This window comes from Molossus molossus, unplaced genomic scaffold (assembly GCF_014108415.1).
Source record: "Molossus molossus isolate mMolMol1 unplaced genomic scaffold, mMolMol1.p scaffold_m16_p_18, whole genome shotgun sequence".
In the NCBI taxonomy this organism is placed as follows: Eukaryota; Metazoa; Chordata; class Mammalia; order Chiroptera; family Molossidae; genus Molossus; species Molossus molossus.
The window spans coordinates 28,448,200-28,467,908 of record NW_023425353.1 but is presented as its reverse complement, the minus strand read 5'-3'; the positions used below and the strand labels follow the sequence as shown (position 1 = coordinate 28,467,908).

Sequence of the window (19,709 nt, the reverse complement as noted above, 5' to 3'; positions counted from 1 at the left end):
ACAACAAATTGTTTTTATTGATTCAGATCTTTCCTTTAAACATGAATATTTATGTTGTGATTTAAGCTGTACAGAGTGAACGGAAGCCCTTTGATGTGCAGCGGGAGAAACCAAGCAATTGTGCTGCTTCAACTGAGAAAATCTATATCCGGAAGGACCTGAGAAGTCCTCTGATTGCCACTCCCACATTTGTGGCAGATAGAGATGGAGCAAGGTCAGTTCCTGTTTTGACAAAGGATAATACTACCATCAGCCTTTGTTGCTGATCAGAGGAGGCACAGATGTTTCTTGGAAAGGGGACTTATATGGCTCTCCACCTGCCTGCCACAGCCATCAGCCTTATCTTGCCTTGTCCCACCCTTTCTGGAGCTGTTCTAGTCAACCCTCTGGACAGTGCTGAGGATGGCTGGTAGGGTCAGAATTTTTCAAGGGCTCAGATTATGTCCTGTAAACAGTTCTGTAATTCAAGAGTGGGGCTAAGTCCTGGGTATGGTCTCAGATAGTGCCACAAGTTAATTTTATGTGTTCTTTTAACTGTAATCTATTGAACTTAATTCAAAAGGAACAGAGAAAGAAAACAAGAAATCCCAATGTATCTTAGCAAGAACTAGAATTGAGAATGCTTGGTGACATTCTGAAGATTAAGTTTAACGGTATTTGGCAGAGTGGCCACAGTCCACTGTCAGCATGGAAGCCCTGGGGATGTGCATCTGTGTGTCATCCTGTCTCAGGCTATTAGACCGGGCTGTGTGCACATCTCATTGTAGAGAAAAGGGAGGTTGTTCAGTCATTTGGTGTCTCAGCCTAGTTAGAGCTTTTCTTCTACTCAGACAGCCCTGCAGATGTGGAAGGGACAAGGAAATATAGCATGATCATACTGTGCATTAAATGTTGGAAGCTACTCTGGATTTCTTTATGTCTTAAATAGACAAACAGGTCTTCTTGATCCAGGGATGCTTGTGAACATCCAGCAACCTTTGATACGTGAGGATGGTACTGTTCTCCTGGCCACAGATTCCAAGGTGATGTTATACCTTCTTCTCCATTTTTATGTTGCAGCGCAGACTGCTTTTCTAAATGTTTAAACCATCTTCTTGGCCTTCAGAGACCATGCTGAGAGCATGACCTTCTGCTTCTCAATTTACTTTTTGTGATTCAGCCCCCTGTGATTTATTTTAGGGATGCTGATGGCTTTTCAGAAACTCAGGGATGGCTGGTCATAGTTATTATAACAGGGTCTAGAGTTCAATTTGGTGAAAGGTCTATGGTTCTTTTCTCTATTAAGATTTTTCCCCCTGGTACACACATTGGCAAACTACTGGCATGCTGAGGAAACAGCTACTTTCCTAAGATGGCCTTTTACAGAAGCCTCTAGATCCGTTTTATTAGATGATCTTCAGGAGGAAGTTCAGCCAGGATTCTAACAATTCTAAAACTGATAGAACAAATCAGTCATAGGGAATTTAACTTGTGGAGGAAAGATGTTGGTCAGTTTGAAAGAGAGAGAGACAGCTGGCTAACTCTTATAAAGATAACTGTAAGAGGAGGATTTTATCCAGACAAAGGAATCCATTGTGTTTCTCATCTTGACCCAAGTAATGAAGTAGCAGCCAGCCACAGCTGAGGTCTGATTGTTTTTTTCTGAAAGGAGTGACTTGGTAGCAGCACTAATGGCATTGCTGCTGACGTTAGAGCCAGATTTGGGACTGCAGGCTACTTTCTCATTTGTTTACATGCACACCCAGTACATTAGGGAGCATCCTCTTTTGAGAAAGAAAAGGCAAAAATTGGCTGGCACGGAGAGCTGTACTCTACCTAGTAGACCTCAGGCTGGGCTTTGAGCTTTCTGTCTTTGGTCAGTGATGATATGTGTGACCTGGGAATCACACCTGGCTCACTGCTGTCACCCAGGAAACATTCAGGACAGGGACTGACCGGGTAGTGGAGTAGAGAGAAAATTGTAATACTGAAAGAAAGAATCGAATAAACTTAAAACTTCTGACTACCAAGGGATTTCACAGCAACTGTTCTATTGTGCCTTTTTATTGATAAATAACATGCCTTTAATTGGCTATACCACATTTTATTTATTCATTCATCAGCTGATAAACATTTGGGTTGTTTCTACTTTTTGTCTGTTATGAATAGTGCTGCTATTAACATTTGCGTACAAGCCTTTTTGTGGACATATGTTTTCATTTCTCTTATGTATATACCTAGAAGTGGAATTGCTGGTCATATGGTAACTTGGTATTTAAACTTTTGAGGAACTGCCAGACTGTTTTCCTCAGTGACTGCACCATTTTACATTCCCATCAGCTGTGTATGAGGGTTCAGTTTCTCCATATCCTCTCCAACACTTGTTATCTGTTTCTCGTGTGTGTGTGTGTGTGTGTGTGTGTGTGTGTGTGTGTGTGTGTGTGTGTTATAGCCGTCCTAGTGGGTGTGAAGTGGTATCTCATTGTGGTTTTGGTTTACATTTCCAGTGATGTTGAGCATCTTTTCATGTGCTATCGCTATTTATGTCTTTGGAGAAATGTCTACTTAAATCTTTTGCCCATTTTTTAAACTGACTTGTCTTTTTATTATTGAGTTGTAAGAGTTTTTTAATATTCTGGCAGCTAAACCATTATGAGGTGTATAATTTGTAAATATTTCCTCCCATTCTGTGGGTTGTCTTGTGTGTGGGGGGAGGGGGTACTTTCATAATGTCCTTTGAAGCACAAAAGTTTAAATTTTGATGATAGTCAATTTATCTCGTTTTGATCTTTCATTTTATTACATGTATAGGTTTGTGTAACTACCACCACAATTAAGATATATAACGAATCCATCACCAGAAAGATCTTCCTTGTGCTGCCCTGTGCTAGTCATATCCCCTCAGAAGTTGTTTTTAAACCAACAATATACCTTCATTGTCTTGAGAGTCATTTGTGTGTACGTGTGTGTATTCATCATGTGTATTCATCTTTTAATGTTATTTTTTGTTTAATAGGCTGAAACAAGCCAAGGAGCTCTGGGCACACTGGCAAATGTAGTAACCTCCCTTGCCAACCTAAGTGAATCCCTTAACAATGGTGACACTTCAGAAATGCAGCCGGAGGACCAGTCTGCAAGTGAGATTACTCGGTACGAACCCATGAGGGTGGAGGCTCCCCACTGATGTGCACACTCAGTCACTGCATTGGGAGAGTGGGTGGCAGCATTTTGACACCCACCCTGTGGTTAATCAAGGATTGCAAAATTGTCACAGTGCCCCTACACATCTGTCTCCTTTCACATTTTAACTATGGGAATGTGGACCCACTTCTATGATATGAAACAGTCAAAATTGCTTTTCATTCCAAACAATGAAAAGGAACATTGAGAAACTCAGTGGAAGCAGGGGAAAGCTCTTCAGTAGACAGATGTTACTTGTCAGTCGCTGTTTATTGTGCCTGGATATTAATAGGTCATTCTCTTTTCCCAATTCTGTTTTAACCTATTTTTTTCATATATATTTTTTCCAGGTAGGTAGTGAGTGTAGAGCCGAGGGTAGGTAGCTGTTAGGTGATAGATAGTGTTAACTGGTCCCAGGCATCTGCAACTGGCTGCCGAGGGCGTATCTTCTCTGCAGTGTGGCTCTGGTATTTGCTCCTTTCACTGTGGGAGTGGCCACTTGTGCCCATTACCAGGCCAGGCAGGTGCATGTCTGGGTCACACAAGTGTGCTGGTCCTTATGTTCACTTGTGGTCTGATAGCAAAATTTAGATCTGATCCAGTGGAAAGAGGATAGGATCTGGTTCTGCCACTTACTTTGTGGTTAGTCTTAGAAAGTTGTTTAACACATCTAAGCCTCAGCTTTCACATCTATAAAATAAGAGAATTCTACCTTGGTGAGTAGTTGTAAAAAATAAAAATTTCAGGCCTGGCTGGTTTGGCTCAGCAGTTAGAGCATCAGCCTGCGGACCAAAGAGTCCCATGTTCGATTCCGTCCAAGGGCACCTACCTCGGTTGCAGTGTGTCCTTGGCCCTTGTTGGGGTCGTGCGGGTGGCAACCAATCGATGTGTCTCTCATGATGTTTCTCTCTTTCTCTCTCTCTCTCTCTCTCTCTCTCTCTCTCTCTCTCCCCCTCCCTCCCTCTCTCCCTCCCTCTCCCTCCCTCCCTCCCTTCCCCCCCCCCCGAAGATAAATGTAAAAATATCCTCGGGTGAGGACTAAAAATAATAATAGTAATAATTACAGGGGAAAATAATAATATATAGCTTAGCGCCCAAGGTGATGTATAGACAGTACATAGACACACTCATTGTTACCCCTTTTCTCAGCAGGTCTTTCTTCAGTGCATTGTTTTTCTAAATTATGTCTCAGCTAGAGTCCATTTCCCCTAAAAGCTGTGGATTTACAACACTTGCTTGCTTCAATTTTGCTCACAGGGCATTTGATACCTTAGCTAAAGCACTTAATACCACAGACAGCTCCTCGCCTCCAAGCCTGGCAGATGGGATAGACACCAGTGGAGGAGGGAGCATCCATGTCATCAGCAGAGACCAGTCCACACCCATCATTGAGGTTGAAGGCCCTCTCCTTTCAGACACTCACGTCACATTTAAGGTGAGTGTATTAGGCCTAACCACATGCCCCCAGACTGCTAGGAGAGGGGTTTTGTACAAAGCTGGTCTCAGTTTAAAAAGCAAACCTTGGAGTGAGCTCATTTTTATATTGTGGTGTTTGATCAGGATAATGTATTCTAGAACTATATTTCCATTATGAAGCATTTTCACTCGTCTTTTGCTCACAGTGACATTTGACTCTGAAGGTAACCTTGGTAGGCTGATGTGGTGCTGACCAGCAAGGGCTAGTAGCTGACTGCTCTGCCTTCCACCTTCTGATAATGGCCTGGCTGCAGTACAAGCTGAGGCAGGTACCTTGGTCTTCTCCAACAGCAGGCAGTCAGCCCTCATGCCCACCCTTGGTCCTGACCACTTGCCCTCTAGAGCTATAGAAAGTAGATCTCAGGCTTTGGCCAGTTTGGCTTGGCAGTTAAGAGCATCGGCCCACAGACCAAGGAGTCGCAGGTTCGATTCCGGCCAAGCTATATCTTGGCTGTTGTTCAGTTCCCTAGCCCTGGTCAGGGTCGTGCGGGAGGCAACCAGTCGATGTGTCTCTTTCACGTCGATGTTTCTCTCTCTTTCTCTACCTCCCTCTCTCCCTCCCTCCTTTCCACTCTGTCTGAAGATAACTGGAAAAGAATATCTTCGGGTGAGGATTTGGAAAAAAAAGAAAGTAGATCTCAGGTATCCTTGATGGGTACTGTGAAGCCCTCATAGGTCTTCCCCACATTCTCTTCCACTGGCCTCACTTCTATAGGACACTCCCACTTTCCATGAGGTCCTCTTAATCTCTGTGTCTCTAGACTGAGTCTTCCTGTTCCCCCAGCATTCTTTATTAGAGAGATCTGGCCAGTCACTTACGAAGATTGGGTCCCTGCTTATAATTGCCCATAGGTACTGAGGACATAAATCTCCAGTGGGATTCAAGCTTCAAAGGCATTAGAGCTCCTTCTAGACTGGAGTTCCTGGAGCCCAGGCCTGACATTCTGGTGGTAGGATATTCTCGTACCATTTGGGTTTCTGCTCACCTCTCATTCACTGTTGCCTTGAGGCCACCTACCAAATCAAATGTCTGTTAATCCAGGAAATTGTCCCCTTTTTTCCAATTTGATTTAGACTTTAACCTATAACTTAAAATGGATTTACCTTAGAACAAATAATTGAGTTGAATAAGAGTTGAAAAGTATGTCTTCGTATAGGTAACCATCATTCCACATTCAAACCCTAGTTCACTGGGCAAGAAACCATGGGGAGCTGGTGTCAGTGCCCCCTGCAGAGGACACACTTCATAGCATGAGTCCACATAGCCTCAACATCGGAGACCGTGGCTCTGGCTGCCATGATGTTGAAACGCAACAGGGATTCATATTGACAAACCAAGCCATCCTCTGTCCCTTCATCACTTCCTGTGCTCTGTACATTCTCTCTTCAGCTAACGATGCCCAGCCCAATGCCAGAGTACCTCAACGTGCACTACATCTGCGAGTCTGCGTCCCGCCTGCTTTTCCTTTCCATGCACTGGGCCAGGTCAATCCCAGCTTTTCAGGCACTTGGGTAAGTGGCCTTTTTCTCTCTGTATCCTCTGGCAAGGGCCTTCCCCTCTTTAGGAATTGCCTGGAAGATCTCTGAGGGCCCTTCCAGTTTGTTCCTATGATCTGTTTTTCTTATTAAATATAGACTGTGGACTCTCGTAGCAGGGGACCATGGTTGCTACGGTTGTAGTGTTCTTCAAATCTTCATCAAATCCTCTCCACATGCTGAGGACTTAGAACTAGGAGCTGAGGGTGGAGATGAATAGAAGCAGGAGTCATCCTAAAATTGGACACAAATAGGAGCATGCTGCATCTGGGGGCATCTGAATTAAGGACATAATTTGCAGTGCACCAGCATGTCATCCTAAGTATAAATTACTCAAGGTAGTAATTAGAGGCAGATGACTTCCTCCATACTACAGTGCCAGCTCCTCCCTCGCAGGGTTGCAGGCCTTTGGTTCCTGAGCCTTAGTGTAGAGTGTCTCCTCCCTTTAGAGTTTACATTCGGCTCTTAGTCCTCTCATGACAGCCATGTCAGGACAGCTACAGATTTAGAGAGCTATAATAAATGATGGTTAGTCATACCTATTAAAATTTCTCATTACTTAAGTTCAGAGAATCATTTTTAAGAGAATAGATAGTTTATCCCTCAGAGGGTCTTAGTTTAGAGATTGTTAGACAGTGGTGTTCTTAGAGAATGATCCTGAATATACCATAGGCATAGACTTTCAACACACCTGCTGAATCAAATCCACATGTTTGGGGCATGCTGGGGTTTGGAGAAGTGCCAGCTTGCACCCCCACCCACCCTCATCTCTGTGTCCCCAGGCAGGACTGCAACACCAGCCTGGTGCGGGCCTGCTGGAATGAGCTCTTCACCCTTGGCCTGGCCCAGTGTGCTCAGGTCATGAGTCTGTCCACTATCCTGGCCGCCATCGTCAACCACCTGCAGAACAGCATCCAGGAAGGTAGGGCCGGGACATGGGGGAGTATATCTCCATCTAGGCTGGCCCATTGCAAATTGGCTAGTGAATTAGTGCCCCACACCATCCACAGGCTGAGGGAGGTTTAACTTTTAAGTCATAGGATCTTGTCAACATTTAAATTTCTACCTGATTGCCTTTTTTTCATAATAATGAATATGAAAGGGGGAAAAAAGATAAGTGAAAAAAAGTTGACAACTTCCTGCAACATAGACATATAGTGGTGTTTTTAGAATGATTAGTTTATGTTTTCATCTTCATTAACAGGTTACCCTTTCATGTGTAACATTTCACAAATCCTCACAACCATATAAAGTGGAAACTATTATCTCAGTGTTACATGTGGGGAAACTCAGGTCCCAGTAAGGTCCCTGGCTTGCCCCAAATGAAACAGCAAAATAGAGGAGCTGAGGCACCAGCCTAGGTCATGCAGACACCCTGGTCCAGGACAGTTACATCACTCATCTGCTTGTGAATGAACAGATGACTCTCTTCTAAGATCTTTTGCAACCATCTAACATTTGGTGGTCAGATCCCAGCGTGTCGGGACTGGGAGATAGCCAGTGCAGTCTGTCCACATGCTGCATGTCCTGAAGACACTGTCTAGGTGGAGCATGGCCATGGTTCGAGACTAATACTGACAGTCTACACTTCCAGCTGAATGGGAATTCAGCTGTACTTGTAACTGAGCATTCCAGATTTTTTATATCTAGCAAGTGACTTACCTACTCACACCTTTGTTTTTGTAGTTATTCCTTTAAAATAGTTACAAAAAGGTGCTTTTTAAAACCCTATATAACATTTTATCAGATTGTTAGATTTGTCCACAAATTAGCTTTTAGTTTATTTTGAACTGAGTGTAATGCTGATACCCCTTAGCAAAAGATTGTTACAAGGATTAAATTAGATAGCATATAGAGTTGTTTTGACAAGTGAAAAAAAAAAGCCCTGGCCGGTTTGGCTTAGCGTTAGAGCATCGGCCTGTGGTCCAGAGAGACCTGGGTTCGGTTGCCGCTAAGGGCACGTACCTCGGCTGCAGTTTGTCCCCGGCCCTGATTGGGTTGTGTGGGTGGCAGCCACTCAATGTGTCCCTTTCACGTTGATTCTCTCTCTCTCTCTCTCTCTCTCTCTCTCACTCTATCTGAACAAAAAATGGAAAAATGTCCTCGGGTGAGGATAAAAAAAACAAAACAAGACAAAAAAATATTTCAGGTTAGGAAATATTTGTTAAATGTTTGCAGAGACTTAGAAAACCTAACCATTGATAAGTATGCATAGATGAGTCTTAAGCACAGAATAAAAGGAATTAGTAATTTATACTATAGGACAAAGGTGCTGCCCAGTATAGGGCCAGAGAGAATCGCTGGTCCAAGGGTTCATTATTGAGGCAGATTACATAATAAATTGGAATTAGGATACCTGTTGTCATTTCACCTTCAACTGGAAAATGAAGCTCTTGACTATCTTGAGATAACTGGTTTTTCATTAAAACATGAAGTTATTCTCTTTCCCCTCAAAGATGCTCGTGTTCTTGTTCTTATCAACCTTTCTTAAGGGATCTGTGATGTTGATTTCTAGATAAACTTTCTGGCGACCGGATAAAGCAAGTCATGGAGCACATCTGGAAGCTTCAGGAGTTCTGTAACAGTATGGCAAAGCTGGATATAGATGGCTATGAGTATGCATACCTTAAAGCTATAGTTCTCTTTAGCCCCGGTAAGATATGCAGTGGTGGTCCATAAATGTTTTCCACCTGTGTCTACTGATGTTTGTGAACATGAATGTGTTGTGAAGTTGTCTGGTGTAGAGAGCCCTGCCAGATTGTGATTGAATGTACTCATAATAGGTGTGTTTGCTAGCTTACATAAATACGTGCATTCTTTTAAATTCTTGCTCTTACAGTCCCAAAGAAATGGCTTTTTATACTGAATAGATTTAATCCGTAATCTAAACCGTTGGCCAAACAGGTTACGGCATACAAAATAGTGTGTTCTCCCTCCTGTATGCTTTTTGTCTGTTTTGATTTGTTTTGCTCTTTGCAAACTTTCAGATTATGTTAGCATATATAACCCAGTACAGATTGAAACCACAAGTTTACTCATAGTCTCTGTGGAGGGCATTAGCAGCAGCTGCTGCAGGGCACATGAAAAGGTGTGGTTACAGCAGGTGAAGAAGCGGCAGCAGGACTGTTAGTGGAAAGTAAGAAACGGCTGGGCAGGCCTCACTCACTTCCCCTTGGCTGTTACCATTGTGTTCAACAGCTGGGGTTGTACACAGCTTAACCTTTCCCTTTCTCCCCAACCTTCCACTCACAAACAACAGACTAGCTAATAAAAATGTGATTAAATATCTAGAAAATAGCCTGACCAGTGTTGCTTAGTGGTTGAGTGTCGACCCATGCACCAAGAGGTCACCGGATTCCTTCCTGGTTAGGGCCCATGCCCAGATTGCAGGCTGGATCCTCAGTAGGGAGAGCACAGGAGGCAGCCAATTGATGTATGTTTCTCATGGATATTTCTCTCTCCCTCTCTCTTCCTCTCTCTCTAAAAAAAGTCAATAAAAACATTTTTTAATATCTAGAAATTTAATTTCTAATTTCATGTGATAGTTTTAAAATCGATGTGCTTTCTAGAGTAGTGGAAGTCAAATTTCCAGGACCAGCAGTTGGAGCTGCTGAGGCTGGGATAACTACTCAGGAGCTCAGTCCCTCCTGGGTACCTCCAGACCTTGGCTGAGCACAGGGAAATCCAGTGTTCTAACAATATTCAAACCTGATCAGCTTTCAGAGTTTAATCTATTGTGCTTGAGAAATTTGTCAGAAGTTTTATTAAAAATAAGTTCTAAGAAATCCATGAGGTTTTCTGAATACAGAGGACAATTTAGGGCCACTTTTCTCTTTTCAGATCATCCAGGTTTGACTAGCACAAGCCAGATTGAAAAATTCCAAGAAAAGGCACAGATGGAGTTACAGGACTATGTTCAGAAAACCTACTCAGAAGACACCTACCGGTGAGACATGCAGGCTTCTTTGCTCAAGGAGGGGTGGAGTATGGCTGGATCTGTAGTTGCAGATATAAATTATGTCAGCCTTTCTATTTTTAGCAACCTGGTAAAGCCTCCTTTTGATCACACCTTAATTATTGCATTTTACATGGGGGCAATGGAGTGTGGAAAGTGCCAGGTACGGGGAGGGTCAGGAACATCAGGCCATCCCAGTGTTGCTGGGTAACTGGGCTTTAAGACCTTGGGTTGCTCCTCTGTGATTTGGGGGTTGGAGTTGATGCTGTGTGGTCTCCTCTGGTGCTGACATGCACGAGGCATGAGTCCTCATGGAGACACCCCTTTGTCCAGAACAGTTGGAGGCTCTGTTCCTCTGGTCAATATCTACTCAAGAGGCAATGCTAGAGTACTTGACAGAAAAGTTTTCATTGACAGACACCAAATCTGACCCCTATAAAGCAGTGAGCAGGCTGTATAAAATAGTAATTTTACCCTCAGATAAACTGATTTTTTAAAATTCCCTTTATTTGGATGAAAATTAATTTGTATTATTTGTCTGTTGGTTGGGCAGCAAATATATATATGAGCCTGTTTCATGCAGACTTGAACACACAAGTTGTTCTGAAATAGGGCAGAATGCCTGGCAGGCTTTCCAGCCAAGGAATAGAAGTGCTCTTTCCCCATGACTACTTCCAACCCACTGGAGGCTACATAACTTTCTGGGGCCCTATCAAGCAAAAAATTTAACATTTTCCACCACAATTTGTGTCTTGGCCCCAGAAGGACCATTTCTCTGGTGTGATTGGGGGCCCTGCTGGCAGAAAGCCTACCTCTGTTTTAGGCACACCTCCATGGCCCACAGGCAGCTTTTGCCAAAGCAGGATCCATTTTCTACTGGGATCATGAGGACTCACCATGAATCTAGAATATCTTGAGCCTCAATATGCATAGACTGTCAAGTAATGCACCCATACCCAGAACTCATATATCCAGCCAGGTATGAAGGCAAGCTGTCCCCTGGAGAGGCCACAGGCCTATTCCCATATAATGCCTACAGACAGAAGAGGCTGAAAATGCCCCTCTGGGGGCTGCTGGCAAAGCCACAGCACACTAGAATATACCTTGACAGTAGCAACTCTCTGGTCTTTGAAAGTAGATGTTCTGAAAAAAATCCTAAGTCATTGTCCAGTCAGGGATCCTGGAGGAGAAGGGAGCAGGCCAGGTCATTTGGGACCAAAATTGAAATAAGGGAGGCTTTCTCAGTAATTCAGAAACCCACTCAAAGATGGTTCCCAAAGAAACAGCCCTAAAATTGTTTATACAATTCATTTTTTTAGTCTTTCCCATCCTTATGCTTGTTCTCATACTGTTTGTTCCTCCTGAAATACCATCTCATTCCTCCCCATTCTTTGCATCTCTGCTGATAAAGACATTTTAGCCAGCCTCTTAAGGCCCAGTTGAGATGTGGCATGCTCCAGGAAGTCCTCCTTGATTTGCCTTTGCTGACTTCCTGACACCCTGCAGCGGTCAACCCCTCCAGGTCTGTGGTGGTGTCCCCTTCACCTTTGTGTGCCCTGTGAGACTCACGGTGGCTGGGTGAGTGGATGGTGGTGCTAGAATGCTGCTCACATTATATTAATATATTTTCCCTTTTAAAAAACAACATATAATGTTCACTATAGAAGAAAATTAGGACATTGTGGAAAGCAAAAAGGAAATGTTTAACTTTGTAAATACCACTGTCTAGAGATACCTGTTAACATTTTATGTATTTACTTCCAAAAGCTTTTATGTATGTGTAGTTGGAATCATAAAATATAAAGTAAGGCTTGGTAACCATTTTTAAAATTTTAATATTCAATGAGTATACATAATTTTCTTCATCATTTTTCATAGCTGAGGAGATGCTGTAATTTAACATTTCCTGCAGATGAGAAATGTAGGTTTTTTTCCCAGCTGTGGGATGGCTTTACACAGCGTCCTGTGGCCTGTGACAAAGTCATGGTGTGCCCTCCCACCTCGAGCTTCTTCAAAAGAAAAACAGTTTTAGTGTTTTATTTTAAACTGTAATGCTAAATGAATACTGGAAATTAGGGCAATACAGAAAAAGTTTTAATATGTAAGATCACTCCAAATCCCAATACCCAGAGGCCAACCATTAGCATTCTGGTGCACATCCTCCTGAGTACTGTTTACACACGTGCACACAAATAAATTCAAGTACGACTGTGCTGTACTTGCTGCTTCACAAACTCCTTTCAAGTTTTTATTCAACTACATGTCATGGACTTCTTTCCATATCAGTGAATATGGATCTTTATTACCCTTTTAATGAGTATGTATTGATCCATTATATGAAGACACCATATTTCTCCAGACCGCAGGCGGGTGCTCTAACCACTGAGCCAAACCAGCCAGGGCAAGACACCATATTTCTTTTAACCTGTCCTCTGTTGATAGATTTCCAAATTTTTCTTTTTGGTGGAGGTGGGGGGAGCTGTGAAGGGAACATTATTTGTACATAAAGCTTTGCACTTACTTCTTTGACTTTTTTCCTCATGACAAACTCCCACAAGAGGAACTAAAATAAAAAACAAGAGGTGGATGGTGGATGGTGGATGGATCTGTTGTTTGGTTCAATTCTGAGCAGACAGGGCCCCTTGGAGCCTTTCCAGGGCGAAGTCTGAAGGACAGTAAACCCCACTTTCTCTAATGACCCTCCCTCTTACAGATTGGCCCGGATTCTCGTCCGCCTGCCAGCACTCAGGCTGATGAGCTCCAACATAACAGAAGAACTTTTTTTTACTGGTCTCATTGGCAATGTTTCGATAGACAGCATAATCCCCTACATCCTCAAGATGGAGACGGCAGAGTACAATGGCCAGATCACCGGAGCCAGTCTATAGTGCACACCACACACCTGCTGAGGAGCAAGTGTCCTCCCAGGACTGCTCAGAGACAAAGAAAATGAATTAGTAGTATTTTGGTATGTGTAAAAATGTTCATCATTTCCTACTTGGTTCCTTCTTATCTGTTAATCCCAGGCAATAGCAACTAAAAGACTAGTAGGATCCTTTCCTGCCATAAGAAATGTTTTAATGCCTTTTGATGAAGCAGCAGATTTTGGAACAATCTTTTAACTCAATTTGTATTTAAAAATTCTCAAAGGGCAAAAAACAAAGTTTTATAATGTCAGAGACTAGTATTAAAACTAAAAGAACCTAAGAGAACAGTATGTGTGTGTATATATTAAAAATGTCCTTGGAATTAATAGTTACTAATTACCAGGGTAATAATATTAGCACTTTCTAAGCACTTATCGATACATAATGTTAGCAACATCTTGTCTATGTGCAGGACAAATGGAAAACTGTATATGTCTTTTGCCGAAATGCTAATAATTTCTGTGAAAATGCAATAGGGTACAGGAGACAATCACTTATGTTTAAGAAAAGAAGACATCATTCCTGATTGTATGCACACTTTGCTGGTATTGAACTAAATTCCTGTGAGCAAATGAAAATGTGGCTTATCTGTATCATGCAGTAAGTAGGAGTATGCTAGCACAGTTGGTGGTGGCCCAAACCAAAACCTTCCTCAGCCATAGAGCTGAGGCTTGTCAGGTTCCCTGACCTCTGGTCCTGGTCTGTGACAGGCATCTGTAGGCTACTCCAAACCTGGGGCATCTTTAGGTGGCTGGTTCTCAGAACTGGATTGCAACCAGTCAGACATTAATTACCAATTCCTGCAGCAAATTGACAATATCCCCAAATTACCTCCACCACTATGGCAGATGGAGCCTTCTGACCAAAAAATACAAGGTGGGCATATTGAACCCTTGACAGTAGTATTTCCTCAATACAATCTGGGGTGGCTGCAGTCTTGGGACATGGCCTCCCTGGAGTGTGAGGGTTCCTCTCTGTGGTTTCTGTTCCAAATGCACCCTAAGAAGGGCCTGTTTTTCTCCAGTTCAGTACTACTATGGGGGTGGGATATGTGTACAGGATCTTCCTTCCTGGGTAGGGCAGTGGTGGTGAAGCTGAATGGAAGGGTTCTCTGTTGACTTTAAATACCAAGTTTTTCAGAATGTCTCCAGACTCAGCATCTCTGTCGGCAAGTCAGTCAGTGGTACTGGCCCACCGTGCACTTTGATTTCCCTAGGTGTGTGCCAGCAAACAAACCCTGCAGCATTTGGATGATGGATGCAGAAGCAGGCTGCCTGCTCCTTAAAAAATAACCCTTAATTCCCGGAGTGATTTTCTTTCTCGTAACTTGTAGCAACCGTCATTTACAAGAAGAGAATATGGTTATAAGGAAGTACTATCTAGAGAAGAGCACCCATAAAATCCCATGGATGTGAGTTGCAGCAAGCATTTCCTTTGGGAAAAGTGGTGTGCCCAAGACTAAGTCAAGTATTTTGCATTTTGTTTTTGTTTAGCTCAGAATAAGAAACTACAATGTAAGGTTAAGTTTGCATCTCTTAAATCTTTTGATCAGATGATGTCCAAAAAGATTCCAGTGCACTCCCTGCCTCCTAAGCACTCCCTGGTCTGGCTCGGGCCCTCGGTCAAGGTGGACACTTCATGAGTTGTGCATCGGTGTTCCGCGAGTTGGCCATAGGCTTACAGCAAAATGGGATGCTTTATTCTGATGTGTTAGCAGCACTTTATGAAATTCATTAGTAAGAATTAAGTTGAGACAGTCTCCAATTCTAATTCCAGTGTGGATTTAATTATCATTTATAGTTCATACCTTGGAAGCAAATTTTGGAGAATAGTGAGGGTGCCCATTATAAAATGATGGAAAGGATAATCTTACCAGCTTACATTTTTAGTTTTGTAACTTTGAAGTGTTTTAAATTCCAAAATTAAAACAAAAAAACTGACCAAGACAGTGGAGTTAGGATGGGTCTGTATCATTTCTGCTTGTGAAGGGTTACTAAAACCCTTAGTAGAGGGCATTTTTGAAGCATGTTCATGCATCTTATACAGCAAATTTTTTCTCTTCTTTGATTTTAAAACGTAAGCATGTCTGTTGATCACAGAGTGACTCCCTGGAAAAATATATTGTGTCACATCTTTCAGATCTGAGATCTCAGTGTTGGTGAAAAGGTCCACACAGGCCAGCTCCCTCAGTCCCTTTATCTATTAGGCTTTTAGACTCTACTTGCCTTAAGATATTGGGGCAGCTTAGCCAAGACCTAGGCTGTAGTCTTAGATATGTTGGGAAGAGAAGGTGATAATCAGCAAGGAGGACAGTGAACACTTGGATTGGGAAGTGCCACACTCTAGCAAGATAGCCCTTGAGAAAAGTCAATGTAGCTTAGGAAGTTGCTGATTGTAACCTGGTGATTTTCCTTGAGTCCCTTCACTGGTGGTGGCTGATTTCCATGGACCATTTTGGGGTTTGTGTAGTCCTCATTAGTTTCCCAGATCCTCTTGGCCTTACTCTGAAGTGGCCTGTTCCTTAAGGGGCAGGTGCACACAATCTGAATTCTTGCTGCTCCAAATCGTTTCAAGCATTTGACAGCAGGTCTATCCATCTCTTACCAAATTGGTTAAAAGAAGTAAGCTCAAAGTCAAGTTATTTAAGGGATCCCAAGCAGATATTTGAGTTCAACTCTCACAAGGCTTTCAAACTCTAGATTTAGTGAAGTAGACCAGTCCTCTGCCTGCTGAATCTCAGAGTGAAATAAGGCAGGAGCAGGACTTTGCCATGTGGCCTATTCAGATACCGTTCTGCTGGTCTGGCCAGTCCTCCCTCAGTTGAGGAGAGGTTCACTGGCTAACGGATGTGGGGACAGACATACTGTTGCTTTGTGATCAACTGGGTTCTTTTCCAGTGGTATCTCAGATAATGTTGGACAGTTATGTGTTGAAATCTGTGGAGTTCATTACATGTAACCGTAAAACAGGATAGGAAGAGACTTTGAAAAAGACCAAATTACTCATGCAAATAATACTTTCCAGGTTATTTCTGTAAAGTATTTTTAAGGCAGTATGTTACCACCCTTCTAATTTGAGATTTTTACGTGTTTCTTGGGGGTTACATTATTTATTGTCTAATCTCTGTGGTTGGGGTTCTTGTTTGGGTTTTATATTTAATTTCAGGTGTAGTCACTTGTAAGATGTTATGTATTATCCCTCAAGAGGGATGTTCTAGCTTGTCAGTGTCAGTATTAAATGTGAACTGTTCTGAGGCAGTTGGCACCAGTTATGGTGATAGCAATGGACATGTCTGTTCTGGGCTCCCCGTTGTGCAGCAACACCCTCATTAGAGCTTGCTTAGTAGGTTTGCTTGTTTTGGGGGGAGCCAAGAATTAGAAGGGCTCTAGCTATATCTAGTGCTTTTATTCTGGGAAAACCACATCCTAGTCCTTTGGGATAGTTTCCAGCAGAGCAGTCTCGCTCCCTGCCTGCCCTCTGCCTGACAAGCAGCCCTTGGCTGTGGCCCCAAGTTCTGTGACCTGGTTAGTTCAGAAGCATGTGGCCTTCTTTCACGTGGAAATGGTCTTATGTGCAGTGGGGCTATAGGTGACATTTCAACTCTTCTCTGAGCCCAGGTCATGAAAAGTGTCATCTTCTGACATTCACCTTTGTCTCAGGAGGTCAGTGCCCTTTAGATCCTGGAAAGGTCTGAGCAGGCAGGGCAGATGACTCCATGCTTTTGTCCCACTTCCATTCCCTAGATTGTGCGGCTTTTTGAAAATATTTTAACTTTGATGTGAATTTGTAATCGAGACAGAGTGGGTTTGGGTCTTTTGTACACAGGGCTTTGGACCTCCGCGTGTGCCTCCCACCAGCATTGCACGACCATGTGTCCAGCCCTGAGCTCCCCTCAGCACATTGTGCATGTACAGATTATAGACTTGTATGACTGAATGAATGTACATGTGTTTATATCTTCTTTATATGTACAGTGTGTATATAGTATGTATGTGTACATAGATGTATATTATGTATACAGACATGTAGCCACATATCCAAACTCTCCTAACGTTTTAAAGAGAATCTATCATAAGAGTTGCTAAAGAAAATTTGATGTGAGTGTTCCAAGGTCCCTCAGCAGGATGGATTTGCTGAGATTTTTAACTCCATTTTCCTTTAGGTGAATCTGGCTGGGAAAGGCCATGAAGTCAGAATCTCTAACTCAGTACCAGGGAAAATTCCAGACAGAAATGTCCTGACAGGATGACATTGCTATGTGTTCTATAGGGTCAGACAAGGACTAGGAAGCTGGAAGACAGTTTATCCTAATGTCCAAAAACGAGGTGGGGATCTTTAACATGGTTGTCACACACCTCTTCATGGCCTAACTGGAAGGAACTTGGTAGCTCCAGCTATTATTGGCCTTCCCAGAGACTTGCTCTGTCACATGGTCAGTTTCAGAACAGTCTGTCATGGGGCCTGGCTCCCGGTGTAGCAATGTCCCCACTTGCTCTGGACTCAGTCAACAGATGGTGGGCACTACACTGTGACTACACAAATCCCCATCTAATGCCAGTGGGGGTGGGAGGGGCTACCGAGTATTCTTTAAAAATAAGTGTAAATGTTGATGGCTAACTTTTTATGGCATATAAGTTACAAACCTTAAATTACTTCTCCAACTATAGCATGTGAATGAAATCCACTGACTTTCTCTAAATTATGATTTTAAAATTTCAGATGAAATTGCATTTTAATATGGATATGCATGTCCTTAAAGCTACAGATGCCAAATTTTCCTTGTTCAGGTCTATTCTGGTGAATTTCCCCCTAAATCGGGCTTTAAACTGAGACACGGCACTCGGAGCCAGGCCCCAGCCCAGCAGTAGTTGCTCGTGGACCTGGTAAGCACAGGGGGCCAGACTGGGGGAAGGTTGAAAGCTGGCCTGCTGAAAGAGATCACTGGATAACGGCAAAACCATAATCCACAGGTTGCTTTTTTTTTTTAATCTGTTGAAATGTTTGAAAACACTTCATTGAGACCTTATAGTACTCAGTGCCTTTTGTGAGACTGAGCCATTCAGCCTCCAGCTTCCCCATCTGATACAAAGAAGGTCCTGCTGCTTCACAGGCCTCCCAGCAGTGATTGTCACCTCTCATGTCCTTACCCGCCGTGACAATCACTATTGAAGGTAGCTTTCCAGTTCAAATAACACAATGGAAGCTTGACAGTCTCTAAATGAAATCTTTAAAAAATTGCCTTTGGGGCTATTTATTTTAGCAGCAATCTAAAAATAAACTGAGAGCTTTAAAAAAAGTATCTTGGGGTAGGGAACATCTGATTATTTTTAATTCCCAGCTATACTTTCAATTAAGCCAATAATTTTGGTGTCTCAAAATATATATACATACAATAGAAAAAAGTGCTCTAAAAAAATAAATGCTGAAAAAATGCTCAGCAACATTTATCAATTGACTGTGATAAAGCTTAATATTTGGATAACATTGGGAAGTAGACTTGACATGAAAAATAAATGGCTTCTCTCTAGGAAAGTATCATTTGTCATTTTAACAACTAGAGCGTTCATGGACTCAAATGCTGCTGCCGCATACAACTCAAGTGCTGAACTACTTTTCTATATCCTCCCAATTACCTTGTAAACCAGTGTTCAACTAGTTTTATAACTGAAAAGCTGCACATTTTTCATAGTACGAACCATAGTTTTTACCTGTAGTTTGGAACTCTGTTAAAATGTAGCTAAGTGTTACCAGCCCTTTTAAAAGATGTCTGTTAAAGGAAAACTTGGGTGTTAGATTTTCTTGGGACCGTTTCTGTAACCTCTGCCCTTCCCAATACAGAAAATATTGTTTATGCCATTACATTTTAATTCCAGGTTTAAAACCTGTTGAAAGCTGTAGCTTGAAATCAGCTTTATGTAATGGCATTTAAAAAAAAAATAGCATGTTCTTTTTAAACTGAATTTTATATCTAATCAATGTCTTCAGTCTTGAAGAAGAATTTGCATTGTTGTGTTTGTATATAGAGTATTGCAGTGCATGAATTAGCTTTATGCATTTTATTAAATGCTGTTTCAATGTGGCATTATTGTTGTGGCTTAATACTACTACCTAAATGAGGTTTATACTATTAAAAGTTAATTAAAGACTAATGTGCATCTTGCTCGTCCTTTTTCCTCACAATAGTAATAATAATACCTGACCGCCATAAGTCCCCAGAGTGCTCTCACCTAAACTCCGAGTAGGTGGCGAGGAAGCACCCTAGTAGTCAGAACCCTGTAGCTCTGTCCATTTGATGGCCCACTGGACTTATGTTTCTGGAGCAGGTCTTAGGTTGCCGGACCTCGTAGACTGCCAACACAGACACAGAGTCAGGCCTCAGACCACAGTAGATGTATTCTTAAAACTTTAGAAGTCATCTGATGTCTCATTTTATAGGTAAGGATTCTGAGATCCTAAGTCAAGATTCTTAGCAGAACCCAATGGCAGCCAAATAGCTTTAAATGGCTTGCCCAGGTAATCCTCAAAATGAAAAAAGAAAAGTAGGTCACTTAAGCAGACCAGGGTTGAAAACCATCTGGCAAACATTGGTTATGCAAATGAAATTAAAAAACATGTCAATCATAGAATTCTCATAGCAATCTTCTCTAATAATTTTC

The 19,709-nt window shown here is 42.3% G+C and overlaps 1 protein-coding gene across 17 annotated transcripts in view; it reads left to right on the top strand.

Annotated features, from left to right (window-relative positions):
- Positions 1-19,162, top strand: part of NR2C2 (nuclear receptor subfamily 2 group C member 2) — an 88,625-nt gene extending 69,463 nt beyond the window's left edge. For 14 of the 17 annotated variants that reach the window (XM_036267325.1, XM_036267320.1, XM_036267319.1 and 11 more), the window contains 9 exons: positions 67-214; positions 929-1,022; positions 2,996-3,129; positions 4,417-4,594; positions 6,026-6,147; positions 6,954-7,093; positions 8,687-8,824; positions 10,012-10,117; positions 12,840-17,764. In XM_036267325.1, the coding sequence (XP_036123218.1) occupies positions 67-214; positions 929-1,022; positions 2,996-3,129; positions 4,417-4,594; positions 6,026-6,147; positions 6,954-7,093; positions 8,687-8,824; positions 10,012-10,117; positions 12,840-13,014 (1,235 nt within the window). In that variant the 3' untranslated portion in view covers positions 13,015-17,764. The other 3 variants (XR_004960181.1, XR_004960182.1, XM_036267315.1) reach the window with 3 other exon arrangements.
- The last annotated feature ends 547 nt before the right edge of the window (positions 19,163-19,709 follow it).